Here is a 22,254-nt window from a genome sequence, read left to right as displayed (position 1 = left end):
TGTCGTTCATCAATTCCAACATACAGTAGAGTCTCGTTAATCAGAACTTCTGTATTATCCTATGTACCACAGCAAAAAAAAAAATTATCAAGCGCCAACTGTTGAGCTTCCAGAATTTCACATAATGATGCAGTTGAAACTCTAGAAACTGCAATTAAATGCATTGAACAACAAGAAGCTACAGGAATCGACATAATGATGCTGCAAAGATGGCAAGATTTGGCAGCGAAGAAACAGCACTCATCAGGAAAACAGACTACGATTAAGGAAACAGTTATTTTCTGGATATGATGCTGAGATGAACTCAGAAAGAAAAGTCATCACGTCTCCGCCGGGACTCGAACCCAGACCCTCTTGCATACCGGGCAAGCACGCTATCATCTTTACCACTGGAGACATGACCCTGCCTTCCTTATTTCACGCCCTGTGGCGTGAGGCACTGAAGTAGAGGCATTAGTAGCCTCTCTTAACTTTAGGAAATGGAACTCGGGTGGGACGGCTTAGAGTGAGATAGATGGCTTTTTTCTCAGCCTGACATATCAAGGAAACAGTTATTTTCCGGATATGATGCTGAGGTGAACTCCGATTTCATCTCCGGAAAATAACGGGTTCCTTGATATCTCAGGCTGAGAAAAAAGCCATCTATCTCAGACTACTATTAGTTCATTTTCTCACTCAATTTTTTCGGTTGTTTTGCTGTAAACATGATTATTAGGTTCGTAATGTCCAAAATTATAACTGTTTGATGTTTAATATGCTTTTCCTTAACACCTCCATATTATCCGACGTTCTGCCAGCCCATTTATGTCAGATAAGTGAGACTCTACTGTAATCATTTGTCAATTCTCTCCCCCCCCCCCCCGTAAAAATGCCCTTGAAATTTTGAGCCAAAAAGATTTCAAATCTACTAAATTACTCCACAAAACCTGTGCCAATGGAAAGTTTGATCCTTTCAAATTGACAATTAGCATAATTTTCCCGCAGAACTCTGAAACGAAAGTCAACTGAACCCGTATTTTAGGAGCTAGAATTTCACTGTAAAAACTTATTTTTAAGAAACTTATGCTAGAGTAATCGTCTTCACATTTATTGAGAGAAGTAGCAATATATATGATATTGGCTCAGATGAATGACACCTTTGAACCATGAATTCCACCTTTGAATTCTACCTGGTTACTATAGGCATTGGGAAGAATTTTGCTGCCAGTAATAGCCTACTTGTACATCAATACTTTTTTTTGGTAGCTTAAATACACACTGCTCATTTTTCTTAAGTGCAAAAAAGTTAACTTTGTCTTGGCCACAACAGAATTAAATTCTTTGAATTCTTTAATGAATGCGTCACCCACAAGATTCACTTTATGCGCCCAGCATTGGTAGTACAAAATGTTGTCACCAAGAAGTATTTTTAATCATTTGAAACACGCGCTCATGTAAAGAGCAGAATCTGATACTAGATCCTTTATTTTCGTATTCTTTTAAGGCATCAATTATAGCTTGGAAACACATTGAAGAATTAATGATAAAATTTAAATTATCAAGATTTTGCAGAAAAGTAGCAAAAATTCAAATTTTTGCATTTATTTGTCAAAATTGGCTAATTTTGCATTTATCACATTTATCGCGGTTATTTCGTAAATACGAAATTTACATATTCCTAACTGAAGATAATTTTAAAATCTGGAAATAAATGGCATCTAACCTGCGAAATAATATTATTTTTCAGCTGAAATGCCTGAAAAAAAAATATTAGAAAACAAATCTATATATTTAAAATTTCTACCTGTACACTTATGCTGCCCTGTAGTTTGAGCTGCAGTTTTTTCAAGTCTGTTGGCTGAAGACTAACAACTTCACGAAGTTCTGAAACTCTAGAGTGCATTTCATCGAGAGCAACTTCGATCGGGCTGAAAACTTGGAGGGTTTTTGAACATACTGGTATTCTTTTTTTCACATAGGGAAATGTATATTCAGCTATAATGATTGCAAAATGGTATAACATAAAATTTTTAAAAATCAGCAATGCAAAAGATGACATTTCAAGCACTAAGAAAGTGAAGTACCTTTTCTAGATTAAAGCATCATAGTAAAGAAAATAAAAAGTTCTAAACAGTTCAAACTTCAAACACTGTGCAATTACACTCTGTAAAACCAGATGTAAGCCCATTGCTCTGTTGGGTTGGGCTATGCTGAGGAATGCAATTACACTACCATCAAATGAAGTTCCTTATGCAACTGCAATAGTCTTGATAATTCTTGTCTCAAAACCTCAAGATTTCTGATAATCGGAGGTGCTGAAATTTTCAAGAAACACGGTTTGTTTAATTTTTCCAATGAATGCCAGTCATTGCAGTTTGAGGGGAATCTAGACAGTGATAGATGAGGCCCTTGATCCCTAGGCTAGGGACTTCATCAGACCCACAGGCCAGAATTTTACACAGGTCTCTTCTACAATAAAATTTTAGTGCAAACAATAACATTCATATTGGGTCCCCACCGCTAGAGCCCCTGCCAGCCTTCCTTCTTTTAGAATAGTTTATTAAGAAAGAAGGAGAAAAAAAAAACCACAATATATATATAAATACAGTATTCTACTCAAGGGATCGCTTGATCCGTCCAGAGTATACAAACATAAATTTTTCTGTGGTGGCAAACACTTTTATATACTAACAAGTACTAAACAAAATACTAGTATACAGATAGACAAATATTTCAAAGGCCTAGGTGACACAACACTGTATAGTGGGGGCCGAGAAGTACCTTCCTAGTGTAGTAAAATATTAATATAATTGATAATTAGTTTTTTGAAAGCTCTTAATTCATTTTCATATTTTATTTCATTTGGCAGGTTATTAAAATATAATGGAGCCAAATATATGAATTGCTTTTGGGTTAATGTTTTTTTACGTTGTATAACATTATATTGAAAACCTCGTAGAAGACATGTGTTTGTTGGGCATTGCTTGATTTCAAACCAAATAGGATTTTTATAAACAAACATTAGATTTCGGTATATATACAATTTTTCAATATTAAATCTATAGTCTGATTTATAGTTATAGGCAGATGGTGTAGGGTAAGGAGAGGAAATAATATTTATAGTTTTTTTTCAGAGCATTTATTAAAACATTTAAATTGGACTCATAATCACCTACCCGAACACATATAGCATACTGAATAAGTGAGTAGAACCAAGCAAAATAAAGTGTATGATTAAATTGAGGAGATATAATATTTTTTAAGCAATATAAACGAACATTCATGTATTTTATTTTGTTACTAAGTGCAGTTGCATAAGAGTTCCATTTCAAATTTTTGTTTATAGTGACTCCTAAACATTTAAACTCTTCAATTTCCAAGACAATCGGACAAAAACATTGGTCATCAGAACATCCCAACTCATGGCATCGAATTATAAGTGTTTCAATATTTCTATTATATAATTGAAAATTTATGTATTTAGTTTTGTTGAGATTCGAGGTTAACTTATGCCTCAACCAAGTATTAATTTTTGTTAAATCTTCTTCAGTATCAGATTTCAGCATGGTATACGTTTGTTCTGACAAAACAATAGCTGCGTCATCGGCATAGCTAATCAAATCACCATGTAGATCCAGGTTGTTGATATAATGGATATATGGAAAAAACCCATGTCTTGGCAGTCCTAATCTCTAATGAATTAAGCCGCTGAATTAAGAACGAAACGTCGACAAAAATCTCTCTTCTGTACTTTACCACCTGACAGCCATTTGATGAAGTCAAGGGAGGTTTCAGTCTTTATTTCAGTATGTCACGCCACACTGGATGAAAAACTAACTTTTCTCAACACGTTTCCCTTGGCATAACATCAAGAAAAATACCTTTCCTGAAAATTTCTTTCTTTCCTTGGTGCATTATGGGCTGTGAAAAATCTCTGAGAACTAAACAGTTAAGAGCAAGTACAAATACAGTGAAACTGCCACCCCCCCCCCCTTAACCAGTCAAGTGGTTACGACGGCGTTTGCTGTCACTGCCATACATAGTGTTGGTGCCTACGACGGCATTTGCCGAAGCACAGACTTTTTTCGGTCTTTTTCACCAGTCAAGTGGTTAAGACGGCATTTGCCGTCGCTGATATACGTAATGGTGTTGCCTACGATGGCATTTGCCGATGCGAAGACTTTTCGGTCTTTTTCACAGATATGACGAAATAATTTGTCATACATGTGCTGCCATCTCTGTACAGCCATCCTTCTACTTTATTATCTCATCACTAGATGGAGTTGACAATTATATTTCAAGGTCTGAGATTATTATTACTATTATCTTTGTCATGTTTTGCAAAGCTGCATCCCCATTGTTTTTTTTTTTTTTTGATTCCCTTACGAAGATGCATCTGTTTTATTACTCATATATCTTTTAGCAAAGGCTCAACTAATATGGTTTCACATAAATCCATCAACAGCATTTCTCTTTTAGTCACAGGACATTATAACCACCCCTCCCCACTTTTGGAGTGTCATATTATGTCTCGACACGTTCGAGCTATAAAAAAACATGCTATAAAAAATATTTCAATATTTTAACTTTCAAGAAAAGGAAAACGCACGCGCAACAGTCACCCTGCAGATGCGGTCACCCTTCTTTTATGGACAAATAATTTCGTTTAAATAATGATTATAAATTTAATAAATAAGTTTTATACTAAAAGCTTTAGTAAAAAACAAGTTTTTTACTATCATCCCTCTTTGATAGACAAATTTCTTTGTTCCATCAATGTCCTCAAAAGAGGAGTTTCAAAGTGCATAGGTTCAAAGATAAAAAAAAGATAAACTTATTCTCATTTGATGAAATATTAATTGTTCAATGTTAACTTTAATTAGAATATCTGTGTAAGTGAAGGCTAGTCCCTCTGAAAGTCATTTTCTATTGTTTTCTGATAACCTGAGTTTTCAGAGTAATTTGAGGTGGTCTCAGTCCTGTTCACCTTGGAATGTCAAGACTTTGCAAGTGCATATTTATTAATTTATAATCTATGCATTGGTCATAAATACTATATTCACATACTAGTCAGAACTGTTCTCCTCTTGCACTGCTCTGCTGGAAGACCTCTAGCTTTACAGTTACCTTTCGTGAAAGGAGTTTCAAACATGAACCTTTTGAGGTTGTGATTTCTTTCGAATTCAGTTGGCCTCTGAATCAGTTCATCATCATCAAAATAGGGAACAACATGAGTCACTTGGATGTAGGCAAACTTTGAGTCTAAATCACTGGGGTTAACCTTCAATAAAACATTGAAATGTTGAGTTTTTTTTTTAATTTGAAACATTTTAAAACTATTGAAATTAAAACAATTCAATAATTGAATATGATTATTTTTCAAAACACTGAGCCACAATAGTACTTTTTTTTTTTTTTGTGAAATTTGAGGATATAAAACTGTGTTACAGTCATCATTGAACATAAAAGGTCATTATTACAAGAGCTGTGTGTTTCTATCTCAGATTCCTTTTCATTTAAATGAAAAATCAATTTACAAAAATGAAATATTGCTTGGCCCAATTTTTATTGCATTTTTCTTACATAATTTTTAATGCACTTTTCTTGTTCTATTTCACTATTTGAATGAAAAGTCTGTAGATATAAAATTGATTGAATGTGTTGTGCATGTTCTTCATACAAATCTACACCTTTGCATTCATACTGGCCAAATTTTTGTGCATATACCAAAGAGGATCCAGTAATGAGCTACAGCGCCTGAATGGCGTGGTGATAAGATGCTCGTCTACCACCATGAAGGTTGTTGTCACGGTCCCGGGTTCGAACCCGAGGGAGGATATAAATAAGATATTTTCCCTAACGAATTTGAGGCGACCACTGGATAGACAGTGTCTTCATTTCCAACCCATCTCACTAACGGCAGTAAATTGCAATATAGCGATATGGCCAGAGTTGGTGTTTGGTGAAGTAGTCATGAGCTACAGGCTACTTTGGAAGTTTGTCTGAGTTAGATAAGTATCCAAATTGGTAAAAAAAATTTAGGAAAAAAATGGTTTTTGGAATGTTTACTTTGGAATGTCACCATGGTCCCCAAACAATGTGTATGAAATGTTCATTCCTTTACAATGCGCTAGAACTCTGCTAATCCGAAAAACTGCTTCATCCGAATGGCTCTTAAAAAAATATAATGTGTGCAAGAAAGCTGAAGAATCTCTCAACCAACAGGAAAAAAATACTCATAAATTCTGCATTGTGACATGTTACGTTTAACATATGGACAATGAATATATGACCATACCTATTAATGATGAATTGGCATAATTGTCTTGGAAAAAAATCTTTCATTTGAAAAAGCAATATATATACCTAGTGGATGATGCAGTAGTCATAGTCATCATCTCAGAAACATGATGTCTATAGGGGTTGCACTATCATGCTGCTCCACATATGGAAGGGCAGTTTCAAAAGCTACTACAGCTTCTGACTGAGTCTTTGGTGGAAGGAGCGTCATAGTGTAACCCAGTGGTTTTCAAACTTTCGTCATTTGTGGCTGCCTTGCTATGACAATGTTTATCTGCGACAGCCCAGAACAATATAAGAAAGAATCATTCCAAAGCCGTAAATAGGCAAGCATCAATGTTTGAAGCTCACATGCTCCAAGGAGCTCACATGAAGCTCCATGCTTTTTCTTTCATGACACAGTCAACAAAGGTTAGAGATGTTGATTCTCTAGGAGAAATGATGTACACTTTGAGAACCACTGATGTAACCCATCGTTTAACAATGAATCATTGCCTGTTGAAACTTCTGAGACAATTTCTGCACCTGTGAAAATTTGATGGTTCTTGGAGTTTAATCATAACATTTCACCCACTTTCCCACAAATCTGTTTCCCCCAGCTTCCTCGAAACCAGAAATTTCTTTTAAAAGTTGGAGGATTTCATTGGATTTCGTAGTTGTTTTTTAATTATCGTCAAAACCAAATGCTAGCCATAATTTTCCCAGGTTTTCTTTAACACGGTTTCTATCATGTTTTCCCATGCTTTTGAAGACCGGTAAATGACATTTTTTACCAAATTTTTTTTCTTTCATTTTTTATAGAATGGAAAGAGACTTATTTTCATCTTCAATGAGATATTGAAGCAATATTTTTTGTACACCTGCTAATGTTTTGTAATGCCTTTTGGTTCACTGGCTGAAGCACGTAGCATTGGAAGGCAAAAATGTTTTTTAATTTCCCTGCAATTATTTCGCTTATTGTTAAACAGAATTATCTAGTCTGTAACTAATACAACAGTAGGGAAGGATACCCAATATTACTGAAGTTTTAAAAAAGTCATGTTTAAATGACAAACCATGGTAATTTGTATAGGTCCCAATCAGTTTGGATTAGCAGGGTTCTAGTGTAGTTTGTCATCTCCTTAATACTCTGAGTACAGAGAAAACTAAGGAAGTGCCAGGTATCATAGCTAGTATTAAAATAAAAACACAAATAAATGCAATGGAAACTACCTGATTTGAATCCATGATCATTTTGACAGACTCTTTGCCAAATTTCTCACAAAAGAGAAAATGTAAACGCTCAGATATTTCAGCCAGGGATGTAACCTTCGGCTCCTTATAGATGTATTCTTTCATGTGTTCATCATCATCAAAATAAGCCTTGAAAATTTAAATTTAATTAATTAAATTTAATTAAAATTAATTAATCCTAAGGATTAACTAACTTTTCAACAAGTACATGTAATCTTATTGATAAAAAAGCAATGTGAATGAACCCAATTTTTATTTTTCATAATAGTTTGCATACCAAAAAACTCCAAAGAAAAATTCCTTAGCCTAGAGTTTTATTCAAAACTGATATAGACATTGATAATTTTTTATTAACCGTTTTTTTTAATCATTCGGTTCTTTTCTATAAATTAAATTTTATTTTGAGATTTTATTTATTTGCAAAATAATCCTTTTAGTTATAAAATCAAAAGAACTTTATTAATGATAAACTTCCAAACCTGGCCAAAGAAAGCGACTCTGAAGTATTTCCCAAGAAGTCGCCTTCCCGACTTGCTGACATCAACAATTTTTGTGAATGCTAAATGGAGTATTTTATAGCACTCTGACATTGCCTGAAACAAAAAATTCAAATTAATCACACGTGAAAAACGCAATTAGCATCAATTCGTATAGCTATATATCATGAATTTTATTACAATAAAACACATTTATACAGCTATATTGATTGATAAATTTTCAAACATCATATAAAGCTGCTGCTTTTTTTTGGATTTTGAGTTATTTGCCTTTTTCTAACAGTTTAAATGCTGATGATTTATAAATAAATCAACAATTGTGCTGTCAAATTTACTAAAACCCCCAATTATAAATTAATCCTTCACGATTAAAAAAACAAACCTTATAATCACGTCGCTTTTCATAGATAGGGATGATTAGCTTATAGACATCAGCTATCACTTCGTATCGTTCAGCTTGATCTAACAGCTTCACACATTGCTCTAGTCTTTTAAGAAATGTGTTCTGAAATTCAAAAAATTAATTTGGTATATATATACAGCCCTCAATAAAAAGTATCATTCAATGCAACATTTACATTATACGAAGAGAAATTAGCAACGTTTCTTTAATGTATAGATATTGTTGGTCCTTGTTAACATGAAGAACATAAGATCAATGGTTCCCAAGTTGGTGCTTGTGGACATCACAACATGGAGAAACAATCAAAATTGCTATAAAAAAACGGTAAAAACCCCATTACAATTAATAAAAATTAGCATTTTCAACCATAAAATTTGGACATGTGTGCCTGCCACTCTCACTAAAAAATTACACAAGCGCCCATAAACGTATAAAAGTTGGGGGACAACTGCCTTCAGATCTTTGGTCTTTTTATAGTTCTGAGCACCATCAATGCCTATCAACAGAAGAAAGTATATGGCAACTTTATAACTGCTGCATACCACTTTACAATCAAGCATCAGTTACCAACAGAGCTTGCTACTGAAAAATAATTATTTAGTTGTTCATAAATTTTAAATGTGACTTGAAAATTTATTTAAAATTCACATGTAAATTTTTTTAACAGGTCAAAAAATTACTTAAATCCATCAAGATAGAATAAACAACAAACTGATCATTGAGTTTTATTAGCAGGATAAAACAGCCCTTTTAACGTATAAAAACATCAATGGTAGATAAAAGCACCTAAATCATATGTATGGGAGAAACAAAAAGTTTTATAGAACCGATAAATACCTCTGAATACTGTACATCATGAATTCCAGAATCATCTTTCATATCGGATTCATCTTTTGTTATGTTCGGTGATATATTTTCAAATGCAGAGCACCCATCAGAAAATAAACCTGTAGAAGAGAACCTTACTTGTACATCACATAGCTACATATAGGTAAAAAAGCAAACCTTTTGAATGCCAGTAAAATCCTTCAAGATTGAACAAGGGTATCACAATAAATGTATTTAAAATTATGATATAATTTCCAACTGTGCAGTGAACGTAAAAATTTTAGAAATTCATCATTGGACTTGGCAAAATAAACTTTTAAATTTCTAACTATCTGATCATAATAGACACTTCATAAGAAATCAACAGAAAACAGCTTTTAAGAAAGATTTTTCATCTAATAATGCTAAAATATCATATTTCGATAGTACTATTGATAAAGTAGCATTAAAATGTTAATATTTAGATCTTCAAATAAAATATTTGGATTTGACTTTTTTGGAATCAACGAATAAACTTTTGCTCCAGTTAGTCTGTTAAATCAAGGATATACTATAAATTAAAACATGAAAAGTTACCTTTTTGTTTTAGGTACTCAGCTTCAACTGCTGCAATATGTATGAAACAATAGGCAGCCTGTAAAAAAAAGAATAGAAAAATTAAACTTGACTGAAAACTTTTAATTTATTGTGTTTCAAAAAAATTATTTAAAAAAAAACATGTTACAATAATTATTATAAGTTAAAATCCAAAATAATTAAAAAATTGACAATAAACTAAAGTTTATGCTGGAGATCAACAAGCATTTCAAGTCTGTAAATAATTATGCCCACTGTAAGGCACTTTTAAATTTAGATTGTCAGGCAGCCAAAAGTCTTTCTTCTGGCAATTTCTCAGTTTTCCCCCTTCTGCTTTGTTGTTTGACAATTAGATATTAAACATGTTCTATGTGTGTTGAAATTTACCACAATTCCCTTATTCCATTTATTCATGATCATTCAATTGGCACAATGTAACATTTTCCTTACATTCTTCACTAGAAAAATCAATGTGTTTGATCTTTTAAAGAAAAGCAGGTTAAAGATAAATAAGATTTTAATTAAAAATAACAAGAACCATTTAAACAATAATCGTTATTCCTAATGAATGTTCTTTAAAATAAATTTTTTTTTTTTTTGCAACTATATGTGATGTGGAAATTTGCACTGGTGTTGTTTCTTGAAGTTTGAAGCATTTTTAGTGTCTTCCGATGTGTTTCGCGAATACAAATAAATAAATAAAATACAAACAAAAAAAAGACTGATACCTCAGAAAAATCTTGATTTTTTAAGTGGTTTTTAGCCATACATTCAAGCCAAGTTTTGCGTAAAGCTGGAGTGGATGCATAGCTGTTCGCCAGTTTATGCTGGAGATCAACAAGCATTTCTGGATCATTTTCATGTTCTTTCATCTGCATCGTGGCCATTAGCACAGTGCGGATACGTTTTGCCAAATCTTTAACTTCAGACGGAAATGCTAGAGAATTCAATTTTTTTACATGATTAGCATTAACAACATGGCATATACATACAGCATACATTGTAAAATCAAATTTGTCTACAGACTTTTTGTTCTCACTGAGATTTTTCCATTCAATCATGAAAATTTGTATGTCATATGACTAATAACATAGCTGCCAACATTTGACAATGAAAATTAAGGAGGTTTTCATGCGGATCCAAATTTTTACAAAAATAAATATGAGAGGTTTTTTGAAAAACACTGTAGGGATGTGAAAGGAAAAAATAAAATTGTCTACATTTTTACCCTTTACAAAAACGATTAGCACCAAGTTGCCAATCATCCCAACCAGTAGGTCAAATTACCTGTATTTGCTACACTGAAATCATATCTTGCATACAAAAAAAATTGCCATCAGACCTGAATCCAGACATACAGACTCAATAGAACATATGGTTAGGGCCACAACAAGGGAGGAGCAGCCGGTCTGGTACCTCTAGTGCTGGTAGTAGAGATGGCGAATCCACTCTTTAACTGCTCCTTCTGCATTACACAGGGGTGCCAAAATGCATTCTTACCCTGGATAATAAAGTATATATCTAAGTCATGTTACTGATTTCAGATGTCAAAAGGCCAAATTGATGCTGGCTGTGTGGCAAATTTTGTCTTCCCCCCCCCCCCCATAAAATTATATATTTTTTGTGATTTGATGCAATAGTAACAATTTACATTAAGCTTGTGACGTCATTTTGTGGATTGAAAATGAAAGTCTTTTTTTTTTCAGGTAAATTCATTGTAAATAATTTTTTCCCCAAAAGTAGTCTGAATTTTTACAATCACAGGCAGAATTTGGGAGAAATAAGAAGTTTTTGGGAGTCAGGGAGATGGAGTAGAAACTTGGGAGATTTGGTAGCTATGTAATGATATATCTCCGTAGGAGATAGGTGGGTATGATTCCCAGCGAAGGCATGTGAATTTTCATTCCAAACTACATCTTCATCTTTGCTTGGCATCCAGTCTTTTGTACTTTGAATGAACAGCGGTCTCACTATAACCATGTCTTTCTCTATATGACTAATAACCAGAAAAATGTGTTCCAATGAAATATATAGGTCAATAAAATGAAACCAGCTCAAGTAGATTTCTTGAGAAAAGTGAAAATATATAAGGGACATATATGGCCGGGTCCACCAGGGCTATATAAAAAGGGTGTGTCTCATCCCTTTGAAGTTGCTCTTGCTGCCTTGACCCAGTGGGGAGTGGGTCTTGGATCAGGTGCATGACATCACTGTGCCAATAACTTTTAACTAAAGCGCAACCTTGAAATACCAGGGTAGCTAATGGCAATTAACTGGTTCTGTCAGGGTGATGACAGCTGGTATCGACTATGCTGCATCATGAGACAGCCCTTATTATATTGCTCTGGGGTGTACACTGGACTGATATGACAAGTGATGTGATTCACGAATGAAATCAACACTGACTGATTAAAAGCATGAAACCAGTACTGATTTCATGTTTTTAAAAAATCCCCATTGATTTCATACATTTTGAGGATCATATTGCTTGTCGCATCTATCCAATGTGTACCCCATCTAAGGAAGACAGAACGCACTTATATTCGTTAAATGGATTCATTTTAAGTATTCAGAAAAGCATCCCACTGCTAAAGGATTAGAAGTGAGAAAGGACTATGGATGGTGTGCTATAACAAAATGGGAATAGTTGTAAAATATAATGTAGCAAAATTTGAATTAAATAAAGCATGCCAACTGCAATCGATGACCAGAAAGCTCTAAACAACATTTTAAGAAGGACGACTTGTAAGTAATAAACTATATAACTTTCAAATGCTTTTTTTTCACTGCTCCCTAGATGTTTACAACTCCTGTTTAATATTTGGGAAAAAAAACAATTATTGTCAGAAACATAATATTTTTTTTTGCAGTGGAATGATAAGTGGCCATCATCATATACAAATTGCCTCATCCGTGGATAAAAAATAAATCCAGAAATACTTCAATCAGACTATCAGAGAATTTTGAAAGATTTCTGCACTGGTGAATTTGAAGCAATGAATTTTGAGATAAGAATTTCTTAAATACCTGTGTTATGCATTACTTTATCACTGCTTGCAAATGTATTTATGACAGACAAACTTTCTTGCAGTCTTGCATTATTTAAGTTAACAACATCACCTAATAACCTTGAAACTGAGACAATGAGCTGAAAGAAAAAAAAAAACACATTATCGGAGATAAACAGTATATTGTTTACAAGCAATTGTAGCTTACTTGTTAAGCGATGAAATGTGGGTATCACTAGTTTACTTGATTAATAAATAGTTAATATTATGTTACAACACTAGCAGATGAAAATAAAAGCTACTGCATTCACTTGAATTTAACACATACTTCCCCTCACCCAAAATCAACCCATTTCATTTAAAGTTCATGTTTGAATCAGTCAGATGAGGTAAATTGGAAGCCCCCACAGATGACTGCCCATACTCAAAGCGCTTTTCTGTGAGTGTATTAACTATAACAGTTTGTTTCATTCCATATTTTATGAGGTGAATAACTAACTTGGTAACTTATAAACTAGTAATTTTTAGGTAAGTATAAAAAATAATAAGAATTATATTATGAACTTTTCAACATGCTACAACGAGGCAACAAGTAATGCTTCTGTAAACAAAATTATTTTTGCAATTTTCGATTATAGATGATGAAATTTATAATATAATTTGATTATTTACATCTTAATCTACTGTGCAAATACATTCTCCTTAAAACATCTAAAGTTGCTTAATTGTAATATATTCACCAAGCAATTTGTTGCAAAGATTTGTTGCTATTGTGAAACTGACCTACTCTATATTGCAAAAAGTCTATATCCTTTTGGAATTTAGACATTTTCTCTAATTTCTACAAAAATACAGGGCAAATCGTTCTGAAATTTGGATCATGTGAATCCTTTGCTTGTACTCACAATTTCTAGTAAAAATTTAGCCACAAGCGCATTTAACGGACACACAAAAAATTGAATAGGAGAAAAAAGTTTTTGATCAAGCCTGTGCAATAAAAAACTACAAAGGATTTATAACTTTCATAAATATTTTAACAAATTTGTGCAATATCTTTATCTTTATGCATTTTTGTGACTATAGCACATATATCCAGGAAGATATAAATGTTTTCTATAAAAATTCCAATTTTCATTATGTTTTTTGCTTTTAACATGCAGAGTCTTCAACCAATTTTTATAAAATTTACAGAAAAATGTTCACGAGACATATGCACTACACATGAGACACACTGTGTAAGAATTTAGAATGTGACAATTTATTATTTAAAGGGATATTAGCATTTTTAGTAAATGATTTTCAATCGTGCATATGCAGAAAAAAAAATCTACTTTCTTATAATTTTGTTGCATAAAATATAACACAACTTATATAAAAATTCCAGTTGAATGTCGTGAAAATTCAGAAAGATATATGCGATATCATGAATTGCAATTTAATTTACTGGCTGAGAGTACTTGAGTGATAAGGGATTTCTCAGAAATTGATATTTCAATTCAATTGTCATTTGGTTATTTTGAAAATAAGCCCACAGCTTTATGAAAATGAGCAAAGACACATGTCTCATGCTATATAAAAGGAATGCTTAAACATAACACATGTGTATGATGTTAAAATGAAGAAACTGAACAAAACAATAAAATTACAAAAGAGACAGTAATCAAAATACAAATTTGTGGAAAACCCATCATCATCCAGTAATTAAAATTACAGCTCATGATATTTATATCTTTCTGAATATATTGATGCAACATTAAACTGGAATTTTTATATCACCATCATCAACAACCATTTTCAATCCGCTGCTGAATGAAGGACTCCTCTAAAATTTTCCATTTTGCTTGGTCTGATGCTTTAGCCACCCAGTTGACTGCAGTCACTTTTCTGATCTCATCTTGCATGGGGATGCCTTCTCGGACATTTAACACCACGGGGTACCAATCTAGAATACTTGTGGTCTATCTGTTGTCCTGTCTTCTTGCAATATGTCCAGCCCATTTCCATTTTAGACGTTTAATTCTTTCCACAATATCACATATACCTTTTTTGTGGTTCCTTATCCAAGTGATTAGTTTTCTGTGTCTCCTTGTGATGCCTTGCATATATCTTTCCATGCTCCTTTGTGTTGTCTGTAACCTTTGTATTGTCTTTCTTGTGAGTGTCCATGTTTCAGCTCCATAAGTCAGTGCTGGTAGCACACACTGGTTAAACACTTTTCTTTTCAGACATAATGGCATGTGACTTCAGAATTACACAGTTTTTGCCGAAAGTGCTCCATCCAATCCTGATTCTTCTGTTTATTCCATTAATGATTCCATTGTCTGCGGTAATTTCTTGTCCCAGGTATATACAGCTTTCTACTTCTTCTACCTCTGTGTTGTTGAGCAAGATTGTCTTCTTCAATGTAAAGGGGTTGAACATAACTTTAGTCTTTTGCAGATTCATTTTCAAGCCCACCTGAATACTTGCCTTTGTCTGTTCTTGTATCATTTCTTCTAATTCATCTGGATTGCTGCTGATAACCACAATGGTTGGGAAATTCTCTATTTTAATTCCTTTCTCACCCCAATCCACTTTTCTGAATACTTCTTCTAAAAACAGTGGTAGAGAGTTTTGGTGTGATAGTATCACTCTGTCTCTCTATCTCCTTTTCCAAGTTTAATCTTTGCTTTTTCTTTATCCAAATGAATCGTTGCAGTTGCTTTGTCATATTTTCTTGATGATATTGATGCAAGAGTCTTCTCTACCCCAATTACATCTAGAGCTTTAACAGCAGATGTGAAGACAGAGTGAAATGCTTTCTCAAAATCAATGAAGACCACACAATGATAATTTGTATTCCTTGTGTGTCTATTATATATCTGATTGGTTGGATGTAATCCATTGTACCAAATCCACTTTGAAATCCTGCTTGTTCTTTTGGTTGGGCTTTGTCCGATTTGGATTCAAGCATATACGTAAGAACACTGGTCAAAATTTTACAAATTACTGATATTATTATTATTAATTACTGACTATCGGTCGATAGTTCTTGATATCCTCTTCTTCACCCTTTTTGTAAAGAAGAACCATCATTGCGTTATTCCAATCTTCAGGTACATCCGATTTTGTGAGATAATTTGTGAACAAAGCAGTAAGCATACTGCAAATTCTTCTCCTGCTTCTTTAATAATGTCTATTGAAATCCCATCTTCACCTGGGCATTTCCCTTTTTTCATACATCTTGTAGTATATCCTTGGAGACTTTTTCTTTCAGCACAGGTGCTACTTGTTCAAATTCTGCTTCATTTTCTTTTCTTCTGGCTCCCTCTCCTCTGTTCCGATCATGTTCTTCATATTTGTACAGAGTATTATAAAATTCCCCAACAATACTAATAATTTAATTTCCATCTTTTGTGATGGTTCCATCTTTCCTTTTTAGTGCAAAAATTTCCTTTCTCCCAACACAGTTTTCGTTTTGCTGATTTTAAGCTCCTATAACAATATTCTACATCTTAATAGTCAATGATCACTTCCTGTATTGAATTTTTTTGAGAACACTACAGTCTTGGATCATATGCTTCTTATTAGATAGGATGTAGTCGATCTTGCTTGTTGTTCCAGGAATTTTTATATAATTTGCATTATATATCTACTTCACCAAACACCAACTCTAGCCATATCGCTACATAGCATTTTACTGCCAATAATGAGATGGGTTGGAAATGAAGGCCCTGTCAATCGGTGGTTGCCTCAAGCTCGTTAGGTAAAATATCTATATGCTCCCTCACATTTGAATCTGAGACCGTGACAGCAACCTTCACGGTGGCATATTATGGTAACCAAGTCATCTAGTAACCAAATTATGAAAAAAAAAATTTTTTTGCGCATGCACGATTTAAAATTCATTTACTACAAATGCTCATATCTCTTTAAATAATAAATTGTCACATTCCAACTTCCTACAATGTGTATCTCTTCTGTAGTGCTAATTACCTTAAGTGTACGTTTAGAAGCAAAACCCCAACAACAAAATCACTTCTAACCTCATTTGCACAACAACAAAAAAAATGTTAGCATAATTGATCAGAAAATGATAATATATCAATAAAAAGCAGGGGGGGAAAAGTTTTTTTTTTTACTTCTGCAAAAAAAAACAAAAACTAAAAAATAGTACCAATTTTAAAAAATACTATAATATTCCAAGCAAGTACCTGCAAATGTACACGTGTGATTTCTTTTTGACCCGAAAATTCAAAGTTGCTTCTCATCAACAAATAGAGCAAAGCACATGCTTCACTTCTGACTGTATGCAATTTTGAGTTACAACAGCGAAGTAACTGAAATCAAAGAAAAACATAAATCAAACAAAAAATTTTATATGATTTCCTCTCAGGTTCATTGATTTTAATTGATGATATGCAATGCAATAGGCAATCTTTGGTAATACACACTTTTGCAAAAAAAACGAAGCACCATGGAGAAATTGGCTGTTTTTATTGAAATTAAACACATGTAAAGCTGATACACAGATAATAAAATGATTAAAAATTCAAAGCCATAAGACCGATCAATGGTTAGCAATTGCACATTGAATGTTCAAATCAGTAATTGGGTAATAACCCCCCCCCCCCCAGGGGCCGGGGGTTACGTTCACAGGCTGTTGTGAATGTAACCCTGCCTCAGCCAAACGCTGTGGGATGGCGGAAGGTATCACGGGTGGTATGGAAGAGTAGCATGCTGGATAGCCGACGATGATGCAGTTGGGGCAGTTCGGGTCTGTCGTACAATCATCCGGTCTTGCCTCGCATTTGTGCACCTTGGCCTTCCAGAGCCTTTATTCCACTGATGAGTTTCTTGCAGCAACTATTGCTGCCAGCACCTTTGAACAGCTGTGTTCGTACGGTGCAGGTGGAGGCCTATTGCTCGGTATGGCCAGTCAGCTTCACGCATCCCGACTATGCGACCACATTCAAAGTTGTCCAATTGGCTATAAGATCTTCGACAACGTTGTAATGGCATTATTTGTTGTGTCTCCAAAGAACTGCAGTGCCGACAATGAGGAAAGATAAACCATCTGAGATTAATACCTGTTTTATACAATGCTAGTTGCTCAATAGAAACGTGTGCTATGACCAAAGTTAACATTCATTGGTCTTGAAAATTTAATCATTTGCATACTTGGCATAAAGGAATTTGCATGTGAAATTTCGAGATCAGATTTTCTTTTATGGGTGCTTCATTTTTTTTTTTGCAAAAGACTGTAATAATCTGAATGTGTTCAAAACATTTTTAGAAGCTACATCTTTGATGGAAAAGGAATAAAAAACCACCACCATAGAAAATATGATTTCAAAAAGGCAATGCTCAAAAAAAATCCATGATCTTTTTGTTTTGTCCATGCTCGTTATAATGATCCCCATTGTTCCGTTGAAAACTGAAGTTATATTGGTTGGTCGTCATATTGGAAGGAAAACACATGATAGTTGACATGTGAAAACATTTGGGACTTATCTTACCGGTCGTTGTAATTGAATGGTTAGTGCAATATGGGAATAATTTTCAAAGCCTGTTTCTCCTAAATTTTTGCCCTGGACAAATGTGAATTTTGGGGGCCCATATATAGTGTTCTCTACGGCAGAGGCATGGGGAGAGGCCTGTGCCTATGATACAAAAGCCAGACAATTTTGGGGTTCTGGGAATAGACCCAATTGGTCCATGTGAAATACAGGTTGTCATTATAAAAAGTGTTGACTGTAAAAAAAGATTGTGGAATTGTTCAAGTTGTGCTCTTTTTGAAATTAAATTTATCATTTTTTGTGTATTTTTTCCCCTCTTCCATCGAACATTTTAAAAATTTTGTGAATCTGTTGTTCAGATAATTGTTAGCAAAGATTGACTATTATATAGCAAATCATTGTGTATTTTATTCCTGCTTCAGTGAGCTGCAAATATTTAATCTCAATCTTAAATGTGCCACCCAATATTTTTAACCAAGAAATTCACACACATTTTCCTCATCAAAAAATTCTAGATTGGGTATGATACACGTTTTATATGGAAAATGGTTGAAGTATTTGCATTTTGGCATCTTTAGTTCATTGAAATAAAAAAAAAATTTTTTTTTGATGAGCAATTTTTCCAGAACTATTGATTTCAACAAGTTTGTGAAAACTTTCAGCAAAATCAGTTGATAAAGCATACCTCAAAGCACAGTTTCCCACATAAGACAGCATTTCCTTGAAACAAAGCTATTGGAAACTGTAAATACAGCAATACAAATATATAAAGTACAATTACAGGAACATCACTTTTAAAATAATTATGGCAGTTGCCATGAGAGAATATATTTATACATTCAAACATTTAATGATAATTTTTTCTGAATGTCTCTTTGAAATATAGCACAATATTTTAGTGCTATTTCTACAAGGTGTATGGGTAAGAGGGCGTATGATATTTCACTATCAAACTGTTAATTCTAGAGGCATACTTTCAATTAGAGTAAGTATCAAAATAATATGTAGCACTCAAATATGTCATTCATGTTGCAAGGGGTTGTGTAGTTACTAAAATAAAAATGTTAACTTTTTATACAGACACCTTGTGCCCAAGAACCCAGTTACAAAATTGTTGCACTGTCTTGCCTGCTGTGAACAAAAAAAAATCATGTTTCTAAGCGTAATATTCAATTAGATATTTGATTTTGAAAAATGGTTGAAAGTTAGGAAAAAACAGCATTAATTGTGGGTAAAACTGTTTATCATATTCAATGTTGTTTTTTTCCACAGTTTCTAGAATTCAAGCATCTCAGTGAATATTGCACTTGGAAATTTTTTTTGTTGGCATCAGGAGAGCCAGGGCAACAACTTTGTAACTGGGCTCTTGAGAACAGGGTGTCGTATGAAAAGTTAAAATTTTCATTTTGATAACTGTACAACCCCTTGCAACATGAATGACATATCGGAGTACTATTATTTGGATACTTTTTCTAATTGGAAGCATGCCTCGAGGATCAACAGTTTGCCAGTAAAATACTATATGCCCTGTTACCTATGCACCCTGTATATACGTTACACAGGGTGATTCATAAAAGATAGGCCAAACTTTACGAAAATGTGGCACAGAACAAACCAATCATTTATCATCATAGTCTATTGAGTCAGGAAATAAAATGTAAAGGAACTAAAAAAGTTTTTGGGAAGTGGATACTCTGCAAACCTAAAAGAGACAACCAGTATGTCCATGACTCTCCATGAATCTGAAGAAAAACCTGTCGCCAGAATTTCAGCCATTGTCAGACAAGTGTGCATGGTCTGTTTGAGCGAGTTCTTCAATCCCTCCACCGCTGCTGAGACACACATTCTGGTTGGCTGTTGCTGTTTTGAGCCATGCTTGTAATTTTTGTTTAACTGTCATTTTGTGACTTCTAAGCAATTATTCTGATTCCACTTCACCTCACCAATCAAACGATAAAGTGCCCAATAGCACTTTTACATTTAACTTCCACTGGTAAACTATGACTATAAATGTTTGATTTGGTGTGTACTACCACCATAATATTCTTTATGAAATTATTAAAATTTTACTATTATTTCACAGTGTCAACAGTGAATATTAATAAAATATAATTTATCTGAAGAGTCACTTCTATACACAGACCACCAATTTCAATAAACGGATACTTTTTATGAGAGATGATTTTATTTTCTATTAGAATCGACTTCAGCAGACATGAGGGAAAATCCATGCCACATCATTATTACTTAGTTATATTGCTCAAAGGAGTTAGCCTATTGTTCTGATTATTTGAATATTTAATTACATTACCTTTTTTATGAAAGCTCGCATGGCAGCAAATAAATGATGCAAAAGCTTCTCCGACTGCCCAACTTGAAGGAATGAAATGTAGATGTCAAATATTTTCTTCATCAAAGGGTTATCTCCATCATCTAATAGTAACTGATCTTTTAGATGCAATGTTATCAACCCCAATATGTCTAAAGCGATGAGACCAACTTCTGTAGCCATGTTAGCTTCAAGAAGCGCCCTATAGAAAGCATCAGCTTCACATGTTGATGACGATGGAGCTAAACACAATAAGCAACCATTGAATTAAGTTATTATTCAATGGTAGATTATTTTGATAGCACTCAGAAAAAATTGAAGACAACTTACAAATTATTTCATATCAGAAAAATACTCTTTAGTGATTAATTTCTTTTTTTGATAGCATTTTCTAATTAATTTTAGTTTCTTAATAATACAGTTATCAATCATTTTCATGAACTCAAACCGATTCGACCAATATGCTCATAAAATTGTTTGTTCGTTAAGTTTGTAAATAGGAATGATGCTTGAAGAAATGACAGAGGAAATACTTCTTGAGCGCAGTGTAGAAGATGTAAAATCCAATGAAAATGACTTATAATAAGAACTTAAAATACTAAACAGCCATTTTGAGACTGATATACTCCTTTCTACAGTGGAAAAATGGTCTAATACAGCATGGACAGCTTGATAGAGATTAAACAAAAAAAAAGTAAGAAGATCCATTGATATCTTTCTTTTAAATAAATAAAAGCATTCAACTATTTTTGTCCCTGCTGTACTCTGGGCACTATTGTTCCCCTTCTATATATCACATCACTAAATTAGATGAGTTGGTAGCCTGCAGGCTTCGTGGGAAGTTTGAATTTGACACATTTATGTCGAAAAGTTGGAGACCCCTGCTGTAGCGAGTGGTTTATCAGACCATTTTTTCAGCTGGAGAAGGGACTATATTGGTCTCAAAACGGTTGTTTGGTGTTTTTAATTTTATTTTGAGTCATTTTTGTTGGATTTTGCATCTTCTAAAATGACATATTGTTCAAGACCAGAGAACTAGTTTGTAAAAACATGTTGGTTAAAAAACTCAAGTGACCACTGTATTAAGCATGATGTATAATTTCAGTCTTAAGCACTTTTGCCATTTTGAAAGTAACAGTATATGGGAAGGAAGGGGGGGGGGAAGGCTGATTAAAAACTGACATCAGTAAAAAAAAATTCACTGGATAGTTTCATATTCAAGTCACCACTTACAAACTCCAGAAGATTCACTATAAGTACTGTTGCAGCGTCCAACGAAAGATGGAGGGGGTGTTCTGGCTGGAAGAGTCATGGACTTTGGTTGGAGCATTACAGGATGCTGCGTTCTAGGAAACAGAAATAAAAAAATGTTCATATTTTCGCAGGTATTATATAAAATGTGCTGATATAGAATAATTTATAGAAAATTCTAAATTATAGAATAATTTATAGAAAATTCTAAATTATAGAATAATTTATAGAAAATTCTAAATTATAGAATAATTTATAGAAAATTCTAAATTATAGAATAATTTATAGAAAATTCTAAATTATAGAATAATTTATAGAAAATTCTAAATTATAGAATAATTTATAGAAAATT

The 22,254-nt window shown here is 33.4% G+C and overlaps 1 protein-coding gene across 3 annotated transcripts in view; it reads right to left on the bottom strand.

The window, feature by feature from the left end:
• Ziz (dedicator of cytokinesis protein Ziz) overlaps nt 1-22,254 on the bottom strand; it is an 87,871-nt gene that overhangs the window by 6,135 nt on the left and 59,482 nt on the right. For all 3 annotated transcript variants that reach the window (XM_089234503.1, XM_089234504.1, XM_089234505.1), the window contains 13 exons: nt 21,885-21,997; nt 20,634-20,893; nt 19,008-19,064; nt 17,018-17,143; nt 12,844-12,964; nt 10,545-10,753; nt 9,817-9,874; nt 9,250-9,359; nt 8,392-8,514; nt 7,992-8,105; nt 7,492-7,641; nt 5,047-5,260; nt 1,784-1,974 (listed from right to left, as the gene is read on the bottom strand). In XM_089234503.1, coding sequence (XP_089090629.1) covers nt 1,784-1,974; nt 5,047-5,260; nt 7,492-7,641; nt 7,992-8,105; nt 8,392-8,514; nt 9,250-9,359; nt 9,817-9,874; nt 10,545-10,753; nt 12,844-12,964; nt 17,018-17,143; nt 19,008-19,064; nt 20,634-20,893; nt 21,885-21,997 — 1,846 coding nt within the window. The remainder of the gene's footprint in view (nt 1-1,783; nt 1,975-5,046; nt 5,261-7,491; nt 7,642-7,991; nt 8,106-8,391; nt 8,515-9,249; nt 9,360-9,816; nt 9,875-10,544; nt 10,754-12,843; nt 12,965-17,017; nt 17,144-19,007; nt 19,065-20,633; nt 20,894-21,884; nt 21,998-22,254) is intronic.

This window comes from Pholcus phalangioides, unplaced genomic scaffold, assembly GCF_987345545.1.
Source record: "Pholcus phalangioides strain wild (caught in Gottingen) unplaced genomic scaffold, Ppha-v1.0 ptg000008l_1, whole genome shotgun sequence".
Lineage (NCBI taxonomy): Eukaryota > Metazoa > Arthropoda > Arachnida > Araneae > Pholcidae > Pholcus > Pholcus phalangioides.
The sequence above is the reverse complement of the archived record's forward strand: the minus strand, read 5'-3'. Positions and strand labels throughout refer to the sequence as shown.